This window comes from Mercenaria mercenaria, chromosome 16 (genome assembly GCF_021730395.1).
Source record: "Mercenaria mercenaria strain notata chromosome 16, MADL_Memer_1, whole genome shotgun sequence".
NCBI lineage: Eukaryota > Metazoa > Mollusca > Bivalvia > Venerida > Veneridae > Mercenaria > Mercenaria mercenaria.
In genome coordinates, this window is record NC_069376.1 from 14,626,812 (window position 1) to 14,646,029 (window position 19,218).

General features: G+C 33.4%; 1 protein-coding gene across 1 annotated transcript; it reads left to right on the plus strand.

The window, feature by feature from the left end:
* The first annotated feature begins 13,776 nt into the window (after positions 1-13,776).
* On the plus strand, positions 13,777-19,180 carry LOC128545980 (failed axon connections homolog). The gene is made up of 6 exons (XM_053526163.1): positions 13,777-14,117; positions 15,271-15,403; positions 16,036-16,238; positions 16,595-16,803; positions 17,506-17,625; positions 18,175-19,180. The coding sequence occupies exons 1-6, from the start codon at positions 14,020-14,022 to the stop codon at positions 18,273-18,275; spliced, it is 864 nt and encodes a 287-aa protein (XP_053382138.1). The 5' UTR covers positions 13,777-14,019; the 3' UTR covers positions 18,276-19,180.
* The last annotated feature ends 38 nt before the right edge of the window (positions 19,181-19,218 follow it).

The following is a 19,218-nucleotide window of genomic DNA, read 5'->3' on the forward strand; positions in this document are numbered from 1 at the left end:
TCAGTAGAGTAAATACGGCAATAAGACACTGACCCGGTAAATCAATTACGATTCGATGTGTAAATTTATTGCGCATAATTAGAGGGTCGCAATGGGGTTTGTTTTCATATATTAACTATGCATTTCAGGGTAACGATAATATGTAGTTGATTACATTTAAATTTGCTGATGTATGTCTATCTGGTCGACTGAATATATGTTAGTACCTCAAGAATGGAGGAAATAACATCCTCGGGTTTAGTAATATGTAATCCACGGAACGCGTTCAGTCAGACATTCGCCTCAATTAGGAAAGAACAGTCTAACATCAGAGGTTATTTCTAAGGTCACGGAGTTTTATTGGCCAGCTTGTAATGACATCAGCTTTCGGTATCAGTAGCTCAGTCAAGTGTGACTTATTGAACTATAATATTCCTTCTCAAGAGAAGGAATAAAGAAACTTAATATGTGATTACTAACCATATCCTTGATTAAGAGGAATAAATTACAATATCTGTTATTGACAAAATGTTAGACGTAAAATCAAGTGATACTAGAAAAAGGGCAACACATTTTTCTGATTTTTCCCTTATATTTTCGTCTGTTTGTTTCCCCATTTTTCTTAATACAGAGTGTTTGAGGTCCGTTTATTATCTTGAAATTAGAAATATCACCAATTGTTTTGCTGATAAGACATTGTATATGGTACTGCCTATGTATGTAATAACTTTTATTATCTATTGAAATGTTTAAATGTTTTTCGATATTGAAAGGTTAATAAGCGGATGGCTCTTCGACCTCTATTATACCAGCTACGGAGAAAATAAACGGGGTTACCCAACACGAAGCCTTAAAATATGTATCCGTTTATAGGCTCTCCTTATAAATTTGATTCTTCTCCACACCAGCAGTCTTTAAGAGTGACGTGGTTGTCGCTGAGTCATGTGTTGTACCTTATTGTATTTATTTTGGTTCACTATGTCCACTCAACGTTATTTTGAATTCCGTTTAGACCGGTACCAGTGGGCTTTGGGGTTGTTACACTATTAATCTCACTACAAATATTCTAATATATGTTATTAAATGCTAAGTGTTCACGGAAAACATTTACTTATGATAGTCTGCATACTGCAAATGTTTTCATTACAAAATTCATTTTCTGGACCCTTCCTGCAACAATTAATGTCTGTCGACCTAATTTATGTTTGTCAACTTTAATTTAAATCAATATTTTTTCCTTTTTTTCCAACGTTTCCACTGAGTGTTTCCGCGGCAAAATAAATACTTAATTAAACTGTGTAAATAAAGGAAATTACAGAACTTTCCAAATGAATGATAACTGTAGTTGCTCGTAATAGCATGCTTTTGCACATTCGATTGTCATAAAACTGAAAACTAAAAAGACATAATTTTCCTCTCTATATAAAGGAACTTTCCAATTTTTCTGATAAAAAACACTAGTTTTTGCAATAGACTTACAACATAAGAGCCAAATACTTATTTCTCTATTGAAAGAACACCATTGTCTTAACATTTTAAAAGCAGAATTTTGTAGTGTCCATGTTCGATCGGATTTGTCTCCTTACCTGAATAATATTATAATAGGCAATACCTTTGGAACACAAACAAAAGACCTATGTTAATCATTTAATTTAAAATAAGACAATTTTCGAGTTTTCGTTATATATACACTATATCTTTTGAGACATTCTAATCTGTACTTCTGTACTAAAAAGTAATGTGTGATTTTCTATCACTATTTATTATATAAATCTAATGTGTCAATGTTTTCTTAATCTGAAGACATGATGACAAAAATGTATTTTAATGGATACACACGTTCTTGGTGCAGGTAAAAAAGATTGTTTTAACCCAGCAAGATCATGCAATATTTTATCATTTATTATGGGTACTTGTTAAATTGTATTTCGCAGTTACAAATGTTTTATTTGGAACCACACAATAAATAAAGTGTTGCCTTCCTTTTCCGGTTGATCAGAAGTTTCCATAATTTGCTATTGCATATTGTACAATAAATTACATCTCTTTTACGATATATTGGAAATTCCAGAATCGCTGCGTTTAATTCAAACAGAGCCGTACTGATAACAAACAGACTCGTCATATTTCTATTAACATAAAATTTGTCTGTGATCCGCAATTATATTGTTTATAATGGTTACATTGTCCTATATTTTATAATTATAGATAATTTGGGTTTAACGTCGCACCGACACAATTATAGGACACTTGGCGTCTTTCCAGCTTTGACAAAAGTTAATATTATATAGAACCATAAAACCACACAAACCTTTTAGGACTTTAAGGTAAAAGGGCTTGGCCACAAGTTCATTTAAAATTAGTCATTCAGTCTGTTCCCGATTTGATCTTACATGGATGACTGACATCTACATGGTTGTCCGCTGTGAAGGATATATTGCGCCTAACTTCTACCACTAAATATGAACAGAAAAAAAAATGCGTGAACATCTTTTTATTGAAAAAGTTCTGTTACAAGGGGAATAGAAATGATAAAAAATAATCATTGTCTAACAAATACAATATAAACAAGGCCATAGCAAGTTTAAACTATTCATAATTGCCAATAGATAGATATGGCTGAAAAGCCTAGCATAGGTATATCCGATTATTCTATTTGACTGTATCACTGCTCCGATCTCAAAGGACAAACGTTAACACTGTAAACATAAAATAAAGCATCGATATTCTTAATTGAGAATTGCGGAATGAAGGTGCGGATTGTATTATGGAAAGTAACGGTTAAGCGGTAATGAGGCTCAGCTGAATGTTCAAACCGTACCTTCTACAGATGACAGCTTTTTTTCTTGCATACCGTATTATTTCAATAATAATACTTATTAGGAATAAAACAAATGAATTTTATTTTCTTTTAGGCACAAGTTTACTGTAGTAGCGAATGGAATTTTGCATTTATCATTACTGTCATCAGTAGAGTCAAATCAAACATAGATTTTTCCAGCACCGGCAAAACACGAGACAATCTCGTGTGGCATGCAAGAACATAGAAAATGTTCTTTTGGTCGGCATTAACTATGTAGCAATTAGGTTTGCAGAAATTGCTTGTAATTGTAATAACATTGCGTATACATTTGATTCAACATATGTTAATTTCAATCGTATTTTCGGTGATCTGGATGCTGTAAGTTTTGCACTATATCTGTCAATCGATACAATTTGTATTTACAGGTTTAACGCCCGGAACTTTTACTTGTAAAATAAATTTCAATTTTTTGTTTGAGAGAAATATTTTTTTAAAAGGCAGAGATATAGAGAATAACAGGTCACTGTCTTTTGAGAAAGGGATTTCTCAGACTCGACGAGATATGGTCTTGGAAAGAGCGTGGTTTGCCGAGCTCCTTCCGGACTATATCTAGCCGAGTCTGAGAAATCCCTTTCTCAAAAGTCAGTAACTTGTAATTCTATTTATCATGCCATAATTTATTAACAACTTTATCCTACCATTATGAGAAATAAAGTGCAAAAAGTAGGGGTGGACTAAATTTTGCTGTTTGGTCGGCTTCCATTTTTTTTTTCTTCAAAATGACTATTTTTTAGAATAACTGCTAAAAGACATATTTACGCGATTATTTTATAAACGCGCTCTTAATAGGTACGTGAGACCATGCCACTAATGTATAGTGTATGTCTACCATTTTTGCAATTACCACAAGAGCGTTTTTATAACGGAAAATGACTCTTGCGAAGCGTTTGTTCAGGATTTTAGCTCTCTGCACTTACATCATTAAATATTGCATCTGGAATGGACTGTTATGGAATAAAATCAACGGTAGATGAAACGGTACTGCCTATGATTTCTGCCAAGTGGCGCTATGGCGTGTGTATTGAAATCCCTTCAAACGTTTGCTTGGTGAGAATGGGTATCCGTCTAGCAACTGAATTTCGGACAAAATTTCACTTGGCAACAAATTGAAATTATTTTTTCGTGTTCAGCAGAACAGAGATGGTGGTTACAAAACACAATGTTAGCATTTTTTTTTTCGCTTTTTTATATTTTGGGATTTTAAAGACCTACTTCAGTGTCGTAACAAAGTGTTCACTAGTCACTGACCTGAGAAAGCCTGCTTTTCTCAGACAGGCTTTATCAGGCAGTTGTTATAGAAATGGCATGATAAATAAAGTTGCATCGGTAGAAAAACGTGAGTAATTCAGTTAGTCATCTAATTTTGCTTTGAATATTTTTACATCATTCAACATAATGCTTGGTATTAATGTTTATATTTGATATAGGGCCTCAGCTGACTTCAGATCACTTGCCCCCCCACCTATGTGGTTCGAGTATCACTCGGGACGTTGAATTCTTCAAGTGGGGAAGTCATCCAGCTGGCTGATAATTGTGGCAATGCGACGTTTTCTAATAAAACAAATGCAAAAAATAGCATTTTCTAGTTATGTCTGAATTCTTTTCAAATCAATATTGCCGACTGAAACATTAGGGTACCCTGGAGTCGCAAGTGCAATGTCATGCCTTTCGCAATCACGTTTAATCATGGAAATGTCAGCGTGTTTGATGTCCCGCATGAGTATTTATATAATCAAACTGTCTGGAAAATGGTGAATTCTCCTTGATTTAGTTCAAGCAGCAAAGAAAATCTTTTTCGTAGATACATGTTAGGAAGCATCTGGCCTTTTTAGTCTTGATGGAAGCATACACTAAAACTAAACAAAAAACCCATGAAATAAAATTATGATTGTTTTTAAAGATTAATGAAAATAAAATCTGTGAAAGACCATATAATGCATCCAAGCAAAACAATGGCAGAATTTGGCTTGGTTTGATTAAGTGTGTTCAAGAGAAGTAACAGAAAGAACAAAACACCCCTCACGACCTCTAGTACCGGCATCAGCAAAACTTTGTGACACAGGTATTGAGTTAATTCCGTGATCCCAAAGGACAAGAGAAATATACCAACGCTGAATTCAAGTACTGAGAGAAGTTAATAGCCACCAAACGGCACTTAAAGACTTTTCCCGTGAAAGTTAATAAATCATTTAGGTTTCTGATAGGGTAAATGAAGACTATTCGTTGGTTTAATGTACATGTTTGCATGGCCCCGTATGCGAGGAGATCGTTTAACATACCAATTTCATAAAGCAAAAACATCTTGTAATGTTGTCGCCGAGAGCAGGTCGTCGCCTGTATTAATCTCTTGACAAACTTATTACATAAAACAAACAATGCCACGTAATTGATGTAGTCTTCGACAGGAATAATTCGCTGGTTTTCATTTATTAACATATTAAACATGTTAAAGCAAGGGGTCGCTGGTATTTATTCATTAACATACTTGTTACATATAGCAGAAAATGTCACATAACAGAGAGTCGATGAACACAGGGGCGGGGTTCATTAAGATACGTTTAACAAACAGCAAAATACGTCACATAAGAGAGAGCGAGTTGCCGAAAGCAGGTAGTCTTTGGTCAGTTTATATATAATTTATTTTATGTCGATTGTACAACTTATATTAATCACTCTCATGATGGAATCCACCGCCACGAGAGTATGAGAGAAGAAGCCAGTTTCCCTTTTCATGCTAAGCGCTAAGCAAGGGAGCAACTGGTACCATTTTTCACGTGTTTGGTATGACATGACCGCAAAACATACTAGCGTGATGCCCGTCAAGTTTTTTTTTCTTTTTGATTGGTCAATTTACCGTAGAGTTATTGCCCTTGATTTAATTGAAAAATGGCCCAGATATGTCGTTTTTCCCCCCCCGGCAACCATTTCTCAGTAATATCAGGTTGGAATTTCATAAACTTGGAAATAAGCATGCACCAACATAATGTAATAATGCCCGTCAATTTTTTTTGTTGATTGGTCAATTCCTTCGAGTTTATTGCTCTTGATTTAATGAAAAATCCACGTTCTGCAGCCATTTCTCAGTAACAAGCTGGTAGAATTTCATGAAACATTGAAATAAATATACAATACTTCCATGATTGCCTGGCTTTTTTTCTTATTTGGGTCAGTTTTCCTTAGAGTTATTGCCCTTTAAATTGTTTAAAAAATCTACAGATTTGTAAACATAACAAACCAACCAATTGGTTGGAATTTTCATTAAACTTCTTTATTTCTTTTTCCATGAAACATTTTTTAGAAACAGTGAAGTGATGTACCCACACTGGTCACACCCCATCCCATCAATATTTATTTCAACTTGTGATGTTTGTACCCTCACCCGGTCAGCCCCGCTTGCACCCGACCCCCCCCCCCACCACACACCCCTGAATTTGCTTTGTTTAATTTGCTTCCAAGCTTAAGCTGAAATGTTGTGTTAATTTAAATTTGTATTTAAATTTTCATGATACAAGATAGTCTGTGTGTTTCGTTTCGGTATGCATTGCACTAACTTCATCATGTTCTAAAATTCAAATATATGCTTTGTATGTTAAATTTACGCACTGTGGAGACCATGAAGGTAGGTAAAGGTAAATAAAACAACATATACTTCATACCATATTGAATTTTCGGAGGGACTTAGGGTGATATGAAAAGTCTGTGATAGGAAGGTAGGAGTTTATAGGGTGCACTATACGTCCTTTCTTTATTAAGCTTGCTTTTATAGCATTGCAATAGTATTCACCTTAATTGTCTGCAACCCACATTTTTAGAATCTCTGTCGTTTATGCTCTCATTAGTCGTGATAGTGCCTCACTTATTTGGACTTTTTGGCTGATTTGTTACGGAAACTGTGGACAGGTAAAATTTTCTTTCACCACAGTTTTTCAAAATTATCTTCAACTGTATGTTCTGGCGACATACCAGGGGTCCTATGCTATACTGCTAACCTGAAAGGGCGAATGGACCCTTTTTTAAACTTAAACACTGACTGAACGTCCGCCTTAGGTGTGATAAGGTACCCATCAGAACATTAATGTTTCAGCATGTTGCAAATATTCACCTCGAGATAATAGGAATACATAATAAATTAATATGAATCAAATATGAATACCAGTCCTCTTCCTGGAGTCATAGTCAAATACATGTAATTGTCTTGGTGCTGGGCTGTTTGTGTCTTAGATTTTCTGTGGTCGTTTTCACATCGTCCCGCACCCTTACCAAACCCCACAAACATAACAACATCATTACCCAATCGTATTTAGTTAAAAGAAACCGCAGAATATTTTGTTCTAAAACACTTGCCCTATTACAAAATTATAATAAATATTTTTTTGCGTGACTGTTCAAGCAAGGTGTGGAAACTCAGGTGAGTGATCTAGGGGCCAACAAGGCCCGCTTGTTGCTATACGTGAACAGCTTTATCATTAAGATAAATTATTTGTAAATAAAACTACATAAACCTGTTAATTTTTCTTCACTCAAAAAAGTAATATACACAAGGGAATCGTAGTCACAGTGTCATAGAAAGTGCGACTTTTTAGCGTTGGTGTTGCGACATAAAACGGTGGGCAATTTTTTGCGGATTTAACGTTAAATCTGCGACATTTAGCGGCGACGATTTTGCGAATTTAGAGGTGTTGGCACATTTAACGTCATCCTACGAAGTTTAACGGTGGTTGCGACATTTAGAGGCGTTGCGACATTAACGTTGCCACACAGTTTATCGTAGTTTTAGCCTTATACTTTCGGTAGCAGATTGCGTTGCTGAGTATCTAATTATTTTAGTATTTATATTATCTTTCTAAATGAATGCTGCTACACAGGGACCCACCGCATTTCACTTCGCTGGACAAGTCTGATTAGGTGGTAGTCTGATTTTCTCGGCACTGTCCTGTTTCTATCCGCGTACAGAGATTTTCACTGGACTAAGCTACAAATAATATACTAGTATTTTTCGCGATATAAATTCGGATAAACATTTGAATTTTTGTTGGATTTTATCAACAATGAAGAGAAGAATAATATAATTCAAGAAATATTTGCTTTTAATTCTAAAACAGGACAGAAGAGGAATCAGTAATGGTTAAAGTCTTGTTTTTTAAGCTCACGGAGCATTCGTTGTTTTAAAGACCGGTGAGATTTTTTTCTCTTGTCGTTCATGCGACAATCAAATCACTTGGGAGGATAAATAATTGAACCAAAGTGAATGGGGTATTCGACGGCTATAGCTCCAGAGTCATTTTTCATTTGTGAACCTTTTAATCAACGCCATATCGGAGCTTCATAAACAGAAAGTCATCCTGTCTAACATATTATCGAAATCATAATGTATGTATGCAGAAATTTTAATCAACACACATTCCGCTGTGCGTGAAATTAGTTAAAATGTTGAATATGTGTTCTTAAATAGACCAGGAGATGAGGGATTATTTCAAGATTCGTTCAAGATGCATTTATTTGGTATTTGAAATTGGGAACTAAATTTGTACATTCAACAGTAATAATATATAATTATACCAATTGACAGGATAAGAGGTATTACTTAATGTGCTTTACTCGTTTCTGCTTGAAAAAAAAAAAAAAAAAAAAAAAAAAAAAACGTGATGGAATAGATAATTATTTAGTATCTGCATATTTTCCAAATTAAATCAGGCGGTTTTATATTCCGCATGTCATTTTATTACAAATGACAGAAATGCACCATATTTCAGAGTTTTATCACAACTTATGAAAAGAATACGGAAAAATAGTGACTGTTTGAATTCGTTTTAAATAAAATAATACTCGAAATCTCCTACTTGAGAGACAAGGTATTGATTTAACAGGTTACTGTCACGTTTCGTTTTTGTGTTTCTGTTTTAATTGGTTATTATTTTTGGCCATGTTTAACATATTAAGTGTCAAATCACGACAGGTTACGTTTATTGTCCATAAAAGTGTAAAAACAAAACCTACTAGTTGTTGTTAAGTTGTTATACAAAAAAAAACCAAGTTCCGTTTTGATAGACATGTGAACATTAGAGTCTTATGATCACACTACACAATTAACTGGATTGCGTGATACTGGAGATTTGTTATAGACATCGTTTGAATATATTGTTTGATAGCAATCGTCGTCTAATTTAATTTGTCGATGATAATCAATTTATAAGATTAAACATTAGAATAATATCAAAATAGATAATAAACAGAAATTAAAAGATTATTTCGAGGGTTGGCCAAGAAAATAGCGACCTTTTTTAATACAGTTAGCCGCTAGTCCTGCGCCATTAATTATTCAACATAATTCCTTTTAAATTCATGTAACTTTCCCGTCAATGCTCCCACACCAATTAAAAAGCTATATCGTCGTTTAAAAACTACTGCAGTCAATTATGTAAAGAATACTCAAAACCCTTAAGAGAGGTATTCATCTAATATTATATAGAGAGAGAGTCCTTGTCGAGTATGAATACCAACAGTTAAAATGTTAAAATTAATTATTCATTGCGTCGCTTACTTTCCGAAATAATAAGAATAGTTCGCGAATTTTGCTGGGGGTTTATCCTCATATAATTATTTATTTGTAGCCACACTCCACGATTTTGTTTACGAAACAAAACAACAACATCAATAGTAATTAATAATAATAAAAAAAAACGTTTTCATAAAAAAAAACTCAATTGGACCGTTTTCATTTTTTTAGATTGGAAAAAAAAACCTAACTGGAATTTTTTACAATCGGAAAATTCGTCCGGGCGGATATTTTTCCTTAAATAATGTTGGAAAAAAAAAATCCCATTGGATTTTTGAAATGTTCTAGGAGACGCTCTTTGATACAAATTACGTGCTTATATACAACTCTATACAATAACCAATTGTTTTTACACACTTCCGAACATAAAATGTTTTTCCGCCGGAAAAAAAATCAGCACGCCAAAATATGGGAAAAAAACTCCGATTGTTTTTCAAAAATTCCAATCGGAGCCATATATCCGATTGGAACTGGTAAAATCCCAATTGGACAAATTTTTTTAATTTCAACTTTTTTGTGCTTAAGAAAATTAAAAAATAATGCGAAACTATACCATTTATAGCTCATTGGGCGCCTAAACTACCATCCAAGCTAAAAACAGAAGTTTTATAAGTCACTTAGAAAATGGTTAGTGAAGTTTGCCAAAATTTGGTTTTGCAAAGATATCCTGGTGGTTTTTAATGAGGTTTTAAAGAGAAAAAAAATGACATAAATTATAATAGGTTATTTTTGCCAATGGATTGATTAAAAGCAATTAATAACTGAAAGTTAATAATTTATAAATTTCTTTATAGAAATATTCCATGGATGAATTATTGGAAACTATAATATTAAAGGGATGCATAAATATAGTGTGAGTGGATGAAATTAACAATTAATATAGTATGGCTTACAAATTAAATTAATAATTATTAATGGCAATAATATTTGATTAGGTATGATGAGCTATTGTTAAACAATTTCTTTGTTTTGAATGGTGATTGGTTATGAGGAAAAAAAAAAAAGCTTGCATAATATGTTTGGAAATGCTCCATATTGCCTTTCTTAACTTCATATATGTTCGCAAGTATCCACAATTATATGGTATTCTATGTCAGTTGTGTACACAACTGAAAATGCATTGCATTCATTTTCTAAAGTAATAGTTAGCATTTGGTCATATCTCATGTTTGGCCTTCAATAACCTGGAAAGGGAAGGCAATAAATGGAATTTATGATTACACACAAAATATGGAGAAGACTGAAAGCAGTAACTGATCAAAAATAGCAGAATGCTTTAGCTTATGATTGTCAAAATTCATTGTAGTTTAGTAGATGATCTCTTTCTTTAAGGGGCTGGTAAGTGAAATGTCAATATCACAGTGACCCTAAGACTGAAATATTTTATGATGGAAAGCTGAATGTTTATTATTATATTTATTATATTATGTTGATTATTTTGACCATGGTCATCAGGCTTTAATTCATAACGGATGAATAATTTTGGGTCAGTAGATAAAAGTTAAAGGTCACTGACAATTAGATAAACAACTGAGGTTATATAAGCTTGAGAACACTTTCACTTATTATGATCATCCAGCATTATAGCATGAATGCCTATGTTCAGTAGATGACCACTATAGTGTTTGGCAAATAGGTCAAAGTTCAAATTCAAACCATACTGAAAATAAATGCAAGTTACATGCCCAGTCACCACTGACAGGCCATCATGGGAGACATATAATTTTGTGCCCCCCATGAGTGGTGGGGGCATATAGATTTGCTCTTGTCCGTCCGTCCTTCCGAGAATGTTGTGTAGCGCCTAGTTCCAAAAGTATTTGACGTAGAGTCACAAAACTTCACAGGAATGTTGGTCAGCATGTGCAATTGTGCACCTGGGGTTTCGCGTCTGGATTCATTCAGTCATGTAGGAGTTATTGCCCCAGACCTAGTACAAAATTGGTCATTTTAATGTTGTCGTGCGTAGCTCCAAAAGGATTTGACCTAGAGTCACCAAAGTTTACAGGAATGTAGGTCAGCATGTGCAGTTGTGCATCTGGGGTTTCGCATCCGGATTCATCCAGTCGTGTAGGAGTTATGGCCCCTGACTTAGTTAAAAATTGGTCATTTTAATGTTGTGTCTCGCGTATCTCCAAAAGTATTTGACCTAGAGTCACCAGTTTACAGGAATGTTGGTCAGCATGTGCAGTTGTACACCTGGGGTTTCGCGTCCTGATTCATTCAGTATTGTAGGAGTAATGGCCCCTGACCTAGGAAAAAAGTGTCATTTTAATGTTTTGTCGCACTTACCTCCGAAGATATTTACCTACAGTCATTATTTCACTACACAAGACCAGACTTCTTGTCCAGACTTACTAAAAAAAAAAGTTTTTGAAACATGTATGTTAAAATGTACTTTACCTAGGATCATAAAACATTACAGGATTGTTTTATAGCCTATGAAGTGTTCACTTTAGGATTTTACTCATCTAGGCCAGAGTTATGGCCAATTAAGCGAAAAATACACATAAGGTTCTTGAAAGTTTGTGTTGCAAACATCTTAAAAATTGTTTAACCCGAGTCATTAAACCATGTTACAGTGGCAGGAGTGGGGGCACCTGTTCCTAAGGACACTAATCTAGTTTCTTTTGCCATTGCTATTAGACCAGCTCTTAAATTGGCCCTCTTCGAAATTGTGCAGTCTCTACTTATTTTCTTCCAGTAAACGTACTCTATCCTTTGAAACATACATTTTCACTTTTGTTGCAATGGCAATGAAATATTTTTATACTTTTTTTTCGCATGCAAAACAATGTGAGTTAATTAAATCCATTTCATTTCTGCTAACAGATTTATCTTTATAATTTTAAAAGTTGTGACAACAAATAATGAAAACATACTTATCCTAAGGAAACATTATTAAACAGATTACCAAATGACCTGTTACCATGGCAACTGAAAGGCTCTTTTCTGCTTTCTTTACATGAGCATTATGAGCTGTCAATTGTAACAGTGAGAAGTCCATTAAATATCCAAACATCAAAATATTTAAGTCATAACATGCAAAAAGTTAAAAAATGCTAAATTTTATCCTTGTTGCCATGGCAACCGAAAGGCTCTTTTCTGCTTTCTTTACATGAGCATTGTGAAATGTCAATTGTAACAGTGATAAGTCCATTAAATATCCAAACATCAAAATATTTAAGTCATAACATGCAAAAAGTTAAAATCTGCTAAATTTTAGCCTCGTTGCCATGGCAACTGAAAGGCCCTTTTCTGCTTTCTTTACAGGAGTATTATGAAATGTCAATTGTAACAGTGATAATTAAATGTACAAACATCAAAATATTGATGCTATAACATGCAAAAAGTTAAAAAATGCTAAATTTTAGCCCTGTTGCCATGGCAACCAACAGTAAAAGTACACATTTTATACTCATAAATATACCAGGCGAAGAATTCTACCTCTGCACATGATTTTAAATCATACTTTGAAACATTAACAAAATTAAAACAATAAAATATTGATTTTTTAAGAAATTTTTAGTTTCAGGATTCCAAAGAGTTATTTCCCTTAGTTAAGACCGTTTCTTTGACAATTCTGTTACCGGCTTATGTATGTTTGAATAGCCTGATGTGTTTACATTCATATTTAATCAAACATTTGTAACAGTAATCATTTATTATTTTGTTTTTTTCCAACTTATTGAAGTATACCCCCAAGATACGCTAATGCTTTCTTTCACTACAGCATATAAGGTGAACATTAGATTTTCCATAAACAATTGTCCTTGCAGATTTTAATGTTTATTTTTGGAAAATACATGCATTTTGGTAAAAAACGGCACATATTTTATCATCATTTTGGTGGGGGCCAAAATCGGCCCAAATCCTACGTACCCCTTTGCCTTCCGATAGAAATAGTGCTCTTGATTGTGTCAAAATATCCTTACATCCAAAGAAAAGCGCATAGTTTTGCTAATCAGTTTTGATCTTTTAGAGAAATGAGATTTGGCTTAACTTCAATAACGGTTCAGGAGTTTTGCCGAATTTAAAAAATATTACTTTAACGATGACTTTTGTCGTCAGATCGCAGTTGTTGATATAAATGCACCAATACGAAAATTTATATAAATTTATATTTATTTTTTCCTATACAAAATGTATAGTGAATAAATATTGATAAATGATGACGATGTGTTCTACATATAACCAATTTTAAAGTACAGACTTCAATACCATGATACCGTAAAAAGCTAGTATAACATGGCTAAAAATAGACTGAACTACACGCTTGTGACTGTTTGTAATGTTCCGCAATGATGAAATAAAAGCGGGTGACAATAATAATCGTCTATTTTCAACTCTGTCTACGTGTACGATAACGACTGGGTGCCGTGTCCATTTAACTGAAACGAAAGGAATAAATACATGGTCGTTATACAAAATGCTTTAATATATTTAATTTTGCCAAAGAGGACATATAAGTTTAAATGCCATAATTCTTGATTATATTCAACAAGAAAAGCTTGATTAAGGTTACAAAACCTTAATTGTAACACTATATTGTATATATTTTTAAAACAGTATATTATATATATAAGTATATGTAATTATCTTACTTGCTGTTACCAGTATTAAAATGAATACTGTACTGAACCACAAGAAGAAATTTCTAGCGCTTGGCTTGGCAATAGCTGGTGCAATTTATGTGAACAGAAAACACAAGGGGACTAGAAGGTAAGACTGCATTATTTGTTTATTCTTTAACGATATTCGTTGCATGGAACAGTTGAGTTCTATTATTTCTTTAAAAGTTGATGAACGTCAGATAAAGGGGGCCAGGAAAGGGTTAAAATAGTTTTGATTTATATATACAATGCATCGATCTGTAAAATTAAATACAAAAATATATTTACAAATAACGTTTAAAAAATAAATCCTAGAGCAATATAAATACCTAAATCTGACGCTACAGTTTGATTTTCATGCTTGAGAGTTCAATTTATAGACTCGTCTGCTGATTGGGGAACCATGATTTATTTAGGTAAGAACCACTATCATACTGAAGAACACATAAAGTACCAAAAACATCGCTGACCTCGAAACCTAACTATACATTCTGTATACACTTTAAACCATAAACAAGTTTTCAGTATAAAGAATGGTAAAGGCAATGGACCGTAGAGCGTTACCAATAAAGTACATGTAGTTAACATTATGTTCTCATTGCAAGGCTAATAACACACAACTCTATCAGGTAGTGGAAACTAATTCAAGAATGTGTCATATTAATAAGTCTTGTTGGTAAAGTGGTCGGAATGAATATAATTATTTACTACATTTTTTTTCACGAATCATTGGACATAGTGAAATGTATTTTATGTTATCTCAATGAAATGTGTCTGTCACTGGTAACGTACTTAAAAGTATTGCACTTGACGATCACTAAAGAACGATATTTCGAACTTACATTGAAACGCAACGGTATCCGCTAAACGACATAGAACACATAATTACGAACTATAAAACAGTAGGTCATTTAAGATTGTAAAATTCATATATAGTCGGAGTTTTATCAAATATATTTTCCCTCTTTTTAATATCAAGTTAAATATATGTGAGTCACTGTAAATAGTTTAAATCTAACTACATTGAGATGATTTCAAAAAGTACGATTCTATCGCTGTTTATTTTTTGGATTGTCTATTTTTAACACCATTTAAGATATGTAAGATATGTAAGGAGTATACAATTGATAAGCCAAAGCAAACACAGACAATAACAGTGCTTATAGGCAAAACATTTACAAGCAAATGTGTAAGTTACGAATAAGTCGCATTTCATATACTACAATTCAATGTTTATAATGAAAAATGTATTTATTACACAGGGTATGTGGCGTTGACTATCCATACAATACGGTTATTCTTCATACATGGCCACGCGTGAAATTTGTCCCAAATATGGATCCATTCTCCATGAAGCTAGAGACATACCTAAGAATTAACCAAATTCCATATCAGGTAATGTAAAATTTTATTGCACTACATTTGTATTATTCTCAACCAACAGTATGTAAGTTAAAGACATTGCAACAGTATCTAGGGTTAACATGCCCGTGAGACAGGTCTAAATACAACTGGCTATATAGTTGTAGAGTGATCCTGATGATATAAAAATCCAGCCGGGAATAGAATTTCCGATCAGAATGTGTCACAAGTCAAAATAGCTCAAGATATATTGGATGCTGATGATAGCATGAACAATTCTATTGAAAATAAGTGTGTTATATATGTCGTTCTTTCAGTCCAGTTTAACAGTAGCATTTTGTCACTTACAACATTTGTAACCTTATTGCAATTGATTTGATGTTCGAATATCTTTTAAGGGTAAAAACAACCGTCTACTATTTATAGAAGTTTTGAAATTATGTTGGGTATTCTTACAAATATAAAACCGTTTTTATTCCAATTCGACACGTAAAAAAGGGAAACATATTATTGAATTAAATTGTACAGGAGTGGCTTCGATGGAGAAAACACTTCATCTGAAAGAACTCGTATTTGTATTTACTGTTGAAAACCAACAATGTATTATCATTCTTATGAAACAAAGTATATGAAAAACCATGAGATATTCATTATTTACTCTCTAGATGGATGAAAATCATGAAAATGGACCAGACAATAAATCGTGTTTACCTTGGATCGAATACAACGGTAAGAGGATGGCTGGCTCACAGATGATTATAAAGTACTTATCAGATATATGGGATAAGGATTTAAATGAACACCTACCCTTGGAAGACAAGGAAAAGGCTACTGAGATACAGACTTGGCTTGAGGAACACACATACTGGTAAGTCAACATGTTATAATTGTAATGGATACATTCCTTCAAATGCTTCGTCCTTTGTGAATACTAGTATTCTTATGCAGTTCCTCTTTGTAGAGAAATGAAATGAAATTTAGAAATCTACAATAAACTATTTGGCAAGGTTGATAAAGAAAAGTAACTAGCAGTTAATGCACAAGATAATTTATCTAAACTTAGTGTGACGTAATCTGCAAATAACAAATCAAATAATTTAGCAGGTGATAATATTTTGATTCTCTGCAACATAAGCATCAACACAGACGCATATTTATCGGTCTCATTGTAAACAAACTGAACACGGAAACAAACATTCAGCTGAGTTTTGCCTTAAATTTTAGGGTGCATTACCATTTGCGTTGGTACGTATTTTGGGATGATATGCTCATCAATATGTTCAAATGCCCGGCAATAGTCAACAAATTCGTAAGAGGACTAGCAAGATGGTATCAGAAGAAGCTGACAGAAGAAGCTGGCATTGGTTGCCATAGCGATGAGGAGGTGAAAGATATGTTGGTAGAAGATCTTAGGAAGTTCTCTGATACGCTTGGTAAGAATGATGAAAGCCTGGGTTTACAAAACTGAAAGTGCATTTGTCGGTTTGGTCTCCTTCATGACACGTACACCGACGACAAGTGATATCATTTCGAGACTGGTATCAAGACTCGGATTGATAGCATAAAATGTTTGGAAGCATGGAAAGCAACAAAGCAAAATAATAATAGAATTAGCTTGACTGATCCGTTCATGAGAGATAATGAAACGCGCAACACCCATAAAGCCGGACATATCGGCTGAATTGTGATTCTACCATACTTATAAAATTGTATGTACCCTATACTCCCAAGGACCAGAAGATATATCAATATTCACCCTTACAATAAGACACTGTGTACATTTGCAAGTGCTTGGTCGATGAGAATGTATTTAAATTTACAAAAGCAACTTTTTCATGTGCAGTGCTTTATGTGCAGCTGTGGTCTTTGAATGTAGAATTTTTCTGTTGAACTTTTCTCTTGTTCTTTAGATATAGTTTTACTATATAGTTCGACAAGCACTCATTTTAGTGTTACATGATGTTTTTTCACTGAATAACTTTTTTTTTAAAGCAAAATATATTCAACAAAAATTATGACCATCCTTATTTTTAATGAAATTGAAATATTACAGGCGCTGTTTAGCATAAACTAGAATGTAAATAGTGTAACAATAACAATGATCTAATATGTAACCTTTTTTTATTTAATTACAGGGGACAAAAAGTTCATCATGGGTGACACTATAAGTGAGGTCGATTGTGCTGCATTTGGTATTCTGTCACAGGTGCGATGGTGCTCACCTGCAGAGTGTCCGGGATATCAACTTCTTACAGGTAAAATATGTATTTCTGATGAGTTATTACAAGAATGATATTTTATGTTATTAAAGGCGGTGAAATGTATAATTTTTTATGTTGTTACAATTTTGGAAATCTGAAAGGTGTATGATTTTCCATACATTCGTTGTCGGATAGAATGTCAGATATGGATATTGTTATGGTATAGTTACACTAAAAGCTGGAACAATGCAAAAATTGTTTTATCTTTGTTTGATGTGGTGACACAGAAAGAAATTTAAGCGTTGTTACAGAAGGCGTAATACAAACTGCAATGCAATGTAAACAATACTTGGGACGATGTTATTTAATGTAATACGAGAGGTGAAACGCGCAATGTTTACTTTTCATGGGATTACAGGGGCAAAAAAGAACAATTTGTTGTTATATCATAGGAGACGAAATGCAAAATTACTTGTTATACCATTACAGGTGGTTGAATGCAAAAAAAAAATATTGTTTTGTAGTTATAGGCGGTAAAATACAGAATGTTATTTATCGAAAATACATGAGAGGTGATTTCAGATATTTTTTTTGTAATTACAGGCGGTGAAATGCAGAATGTTATGGACTACCTTGACAGAATAAGGGAAATGTATTGGTCAGACTGGGACGAAATTATGAAAACAGCCAAATGTAAAATTTGAATTATTTTGCTTAGATAAATGAAATACACCTTTCATCTAAATCTTAGAATTGCCACGAAAGGGACATTTGTGGTGACAGCTGGCGCTTATAGACAGGTCGTTGGTGAAATTGTGAACTGTTTGAAACAAACTCGGGAGAAAAAAGGAGTACATGATATAACATGCAAATAAAAACTAATTTGTTGCAAACAGGATTTACGCATAATTCTTATGTTAAGTCTATACATTCTGATGTGAGATAGATAGATACATATGCCAGGATATAGAGCAAACTCAAGTTCGTCGATTTAAATTTTAGTTTAGTGCATCTTGACAATTCATGTGTATTCATTATTATTACAAATGTTCATAATTGTTATACTCCCACTTTTAAAGGTAGCATCGTATAAAGTAGGTGTGAGCATGTGTGACATTATACACTTTAAGCATATAATAATCTTAATGTTTATACAAGATCTACATTTATGTTAAATTTGACTTTACTGCATGCATAATTTGTGATGGAATTGTGTAATATTGCTTAATTTTTTACATACACTACGCAAAGTTGGGATTTTTTCTTTAAAAATTTGTTTCAATATGTTATCTCATACAACTTCGATCACACCTAAAATTCAGCTCAATGTCACGCTATTAGAACTACTCTCACTTAGGTAAGCAGTAACTGATCAAACATGTTTACAATTAAAACTGCTTTCGTCCTGTAGATCCTGCATGAGCATCACAAGCCGGGAACCAATCAGTTCTAGCCTCAGAGCAGGTAGCATTCAGCTTTTCTATAACGAAGATGTGTTTATTACTTACCAGACTCAACCCTTTTCCGTGAGCTCAACTCTCAATACTGTTTAGTACCAAAACACTGAGGGGCTCATTGTGCCATTTATCTATTAAAGCATTGAAACGAATGTTTTTTTTTTATTGTGACACTTTAATGAATTCTTAA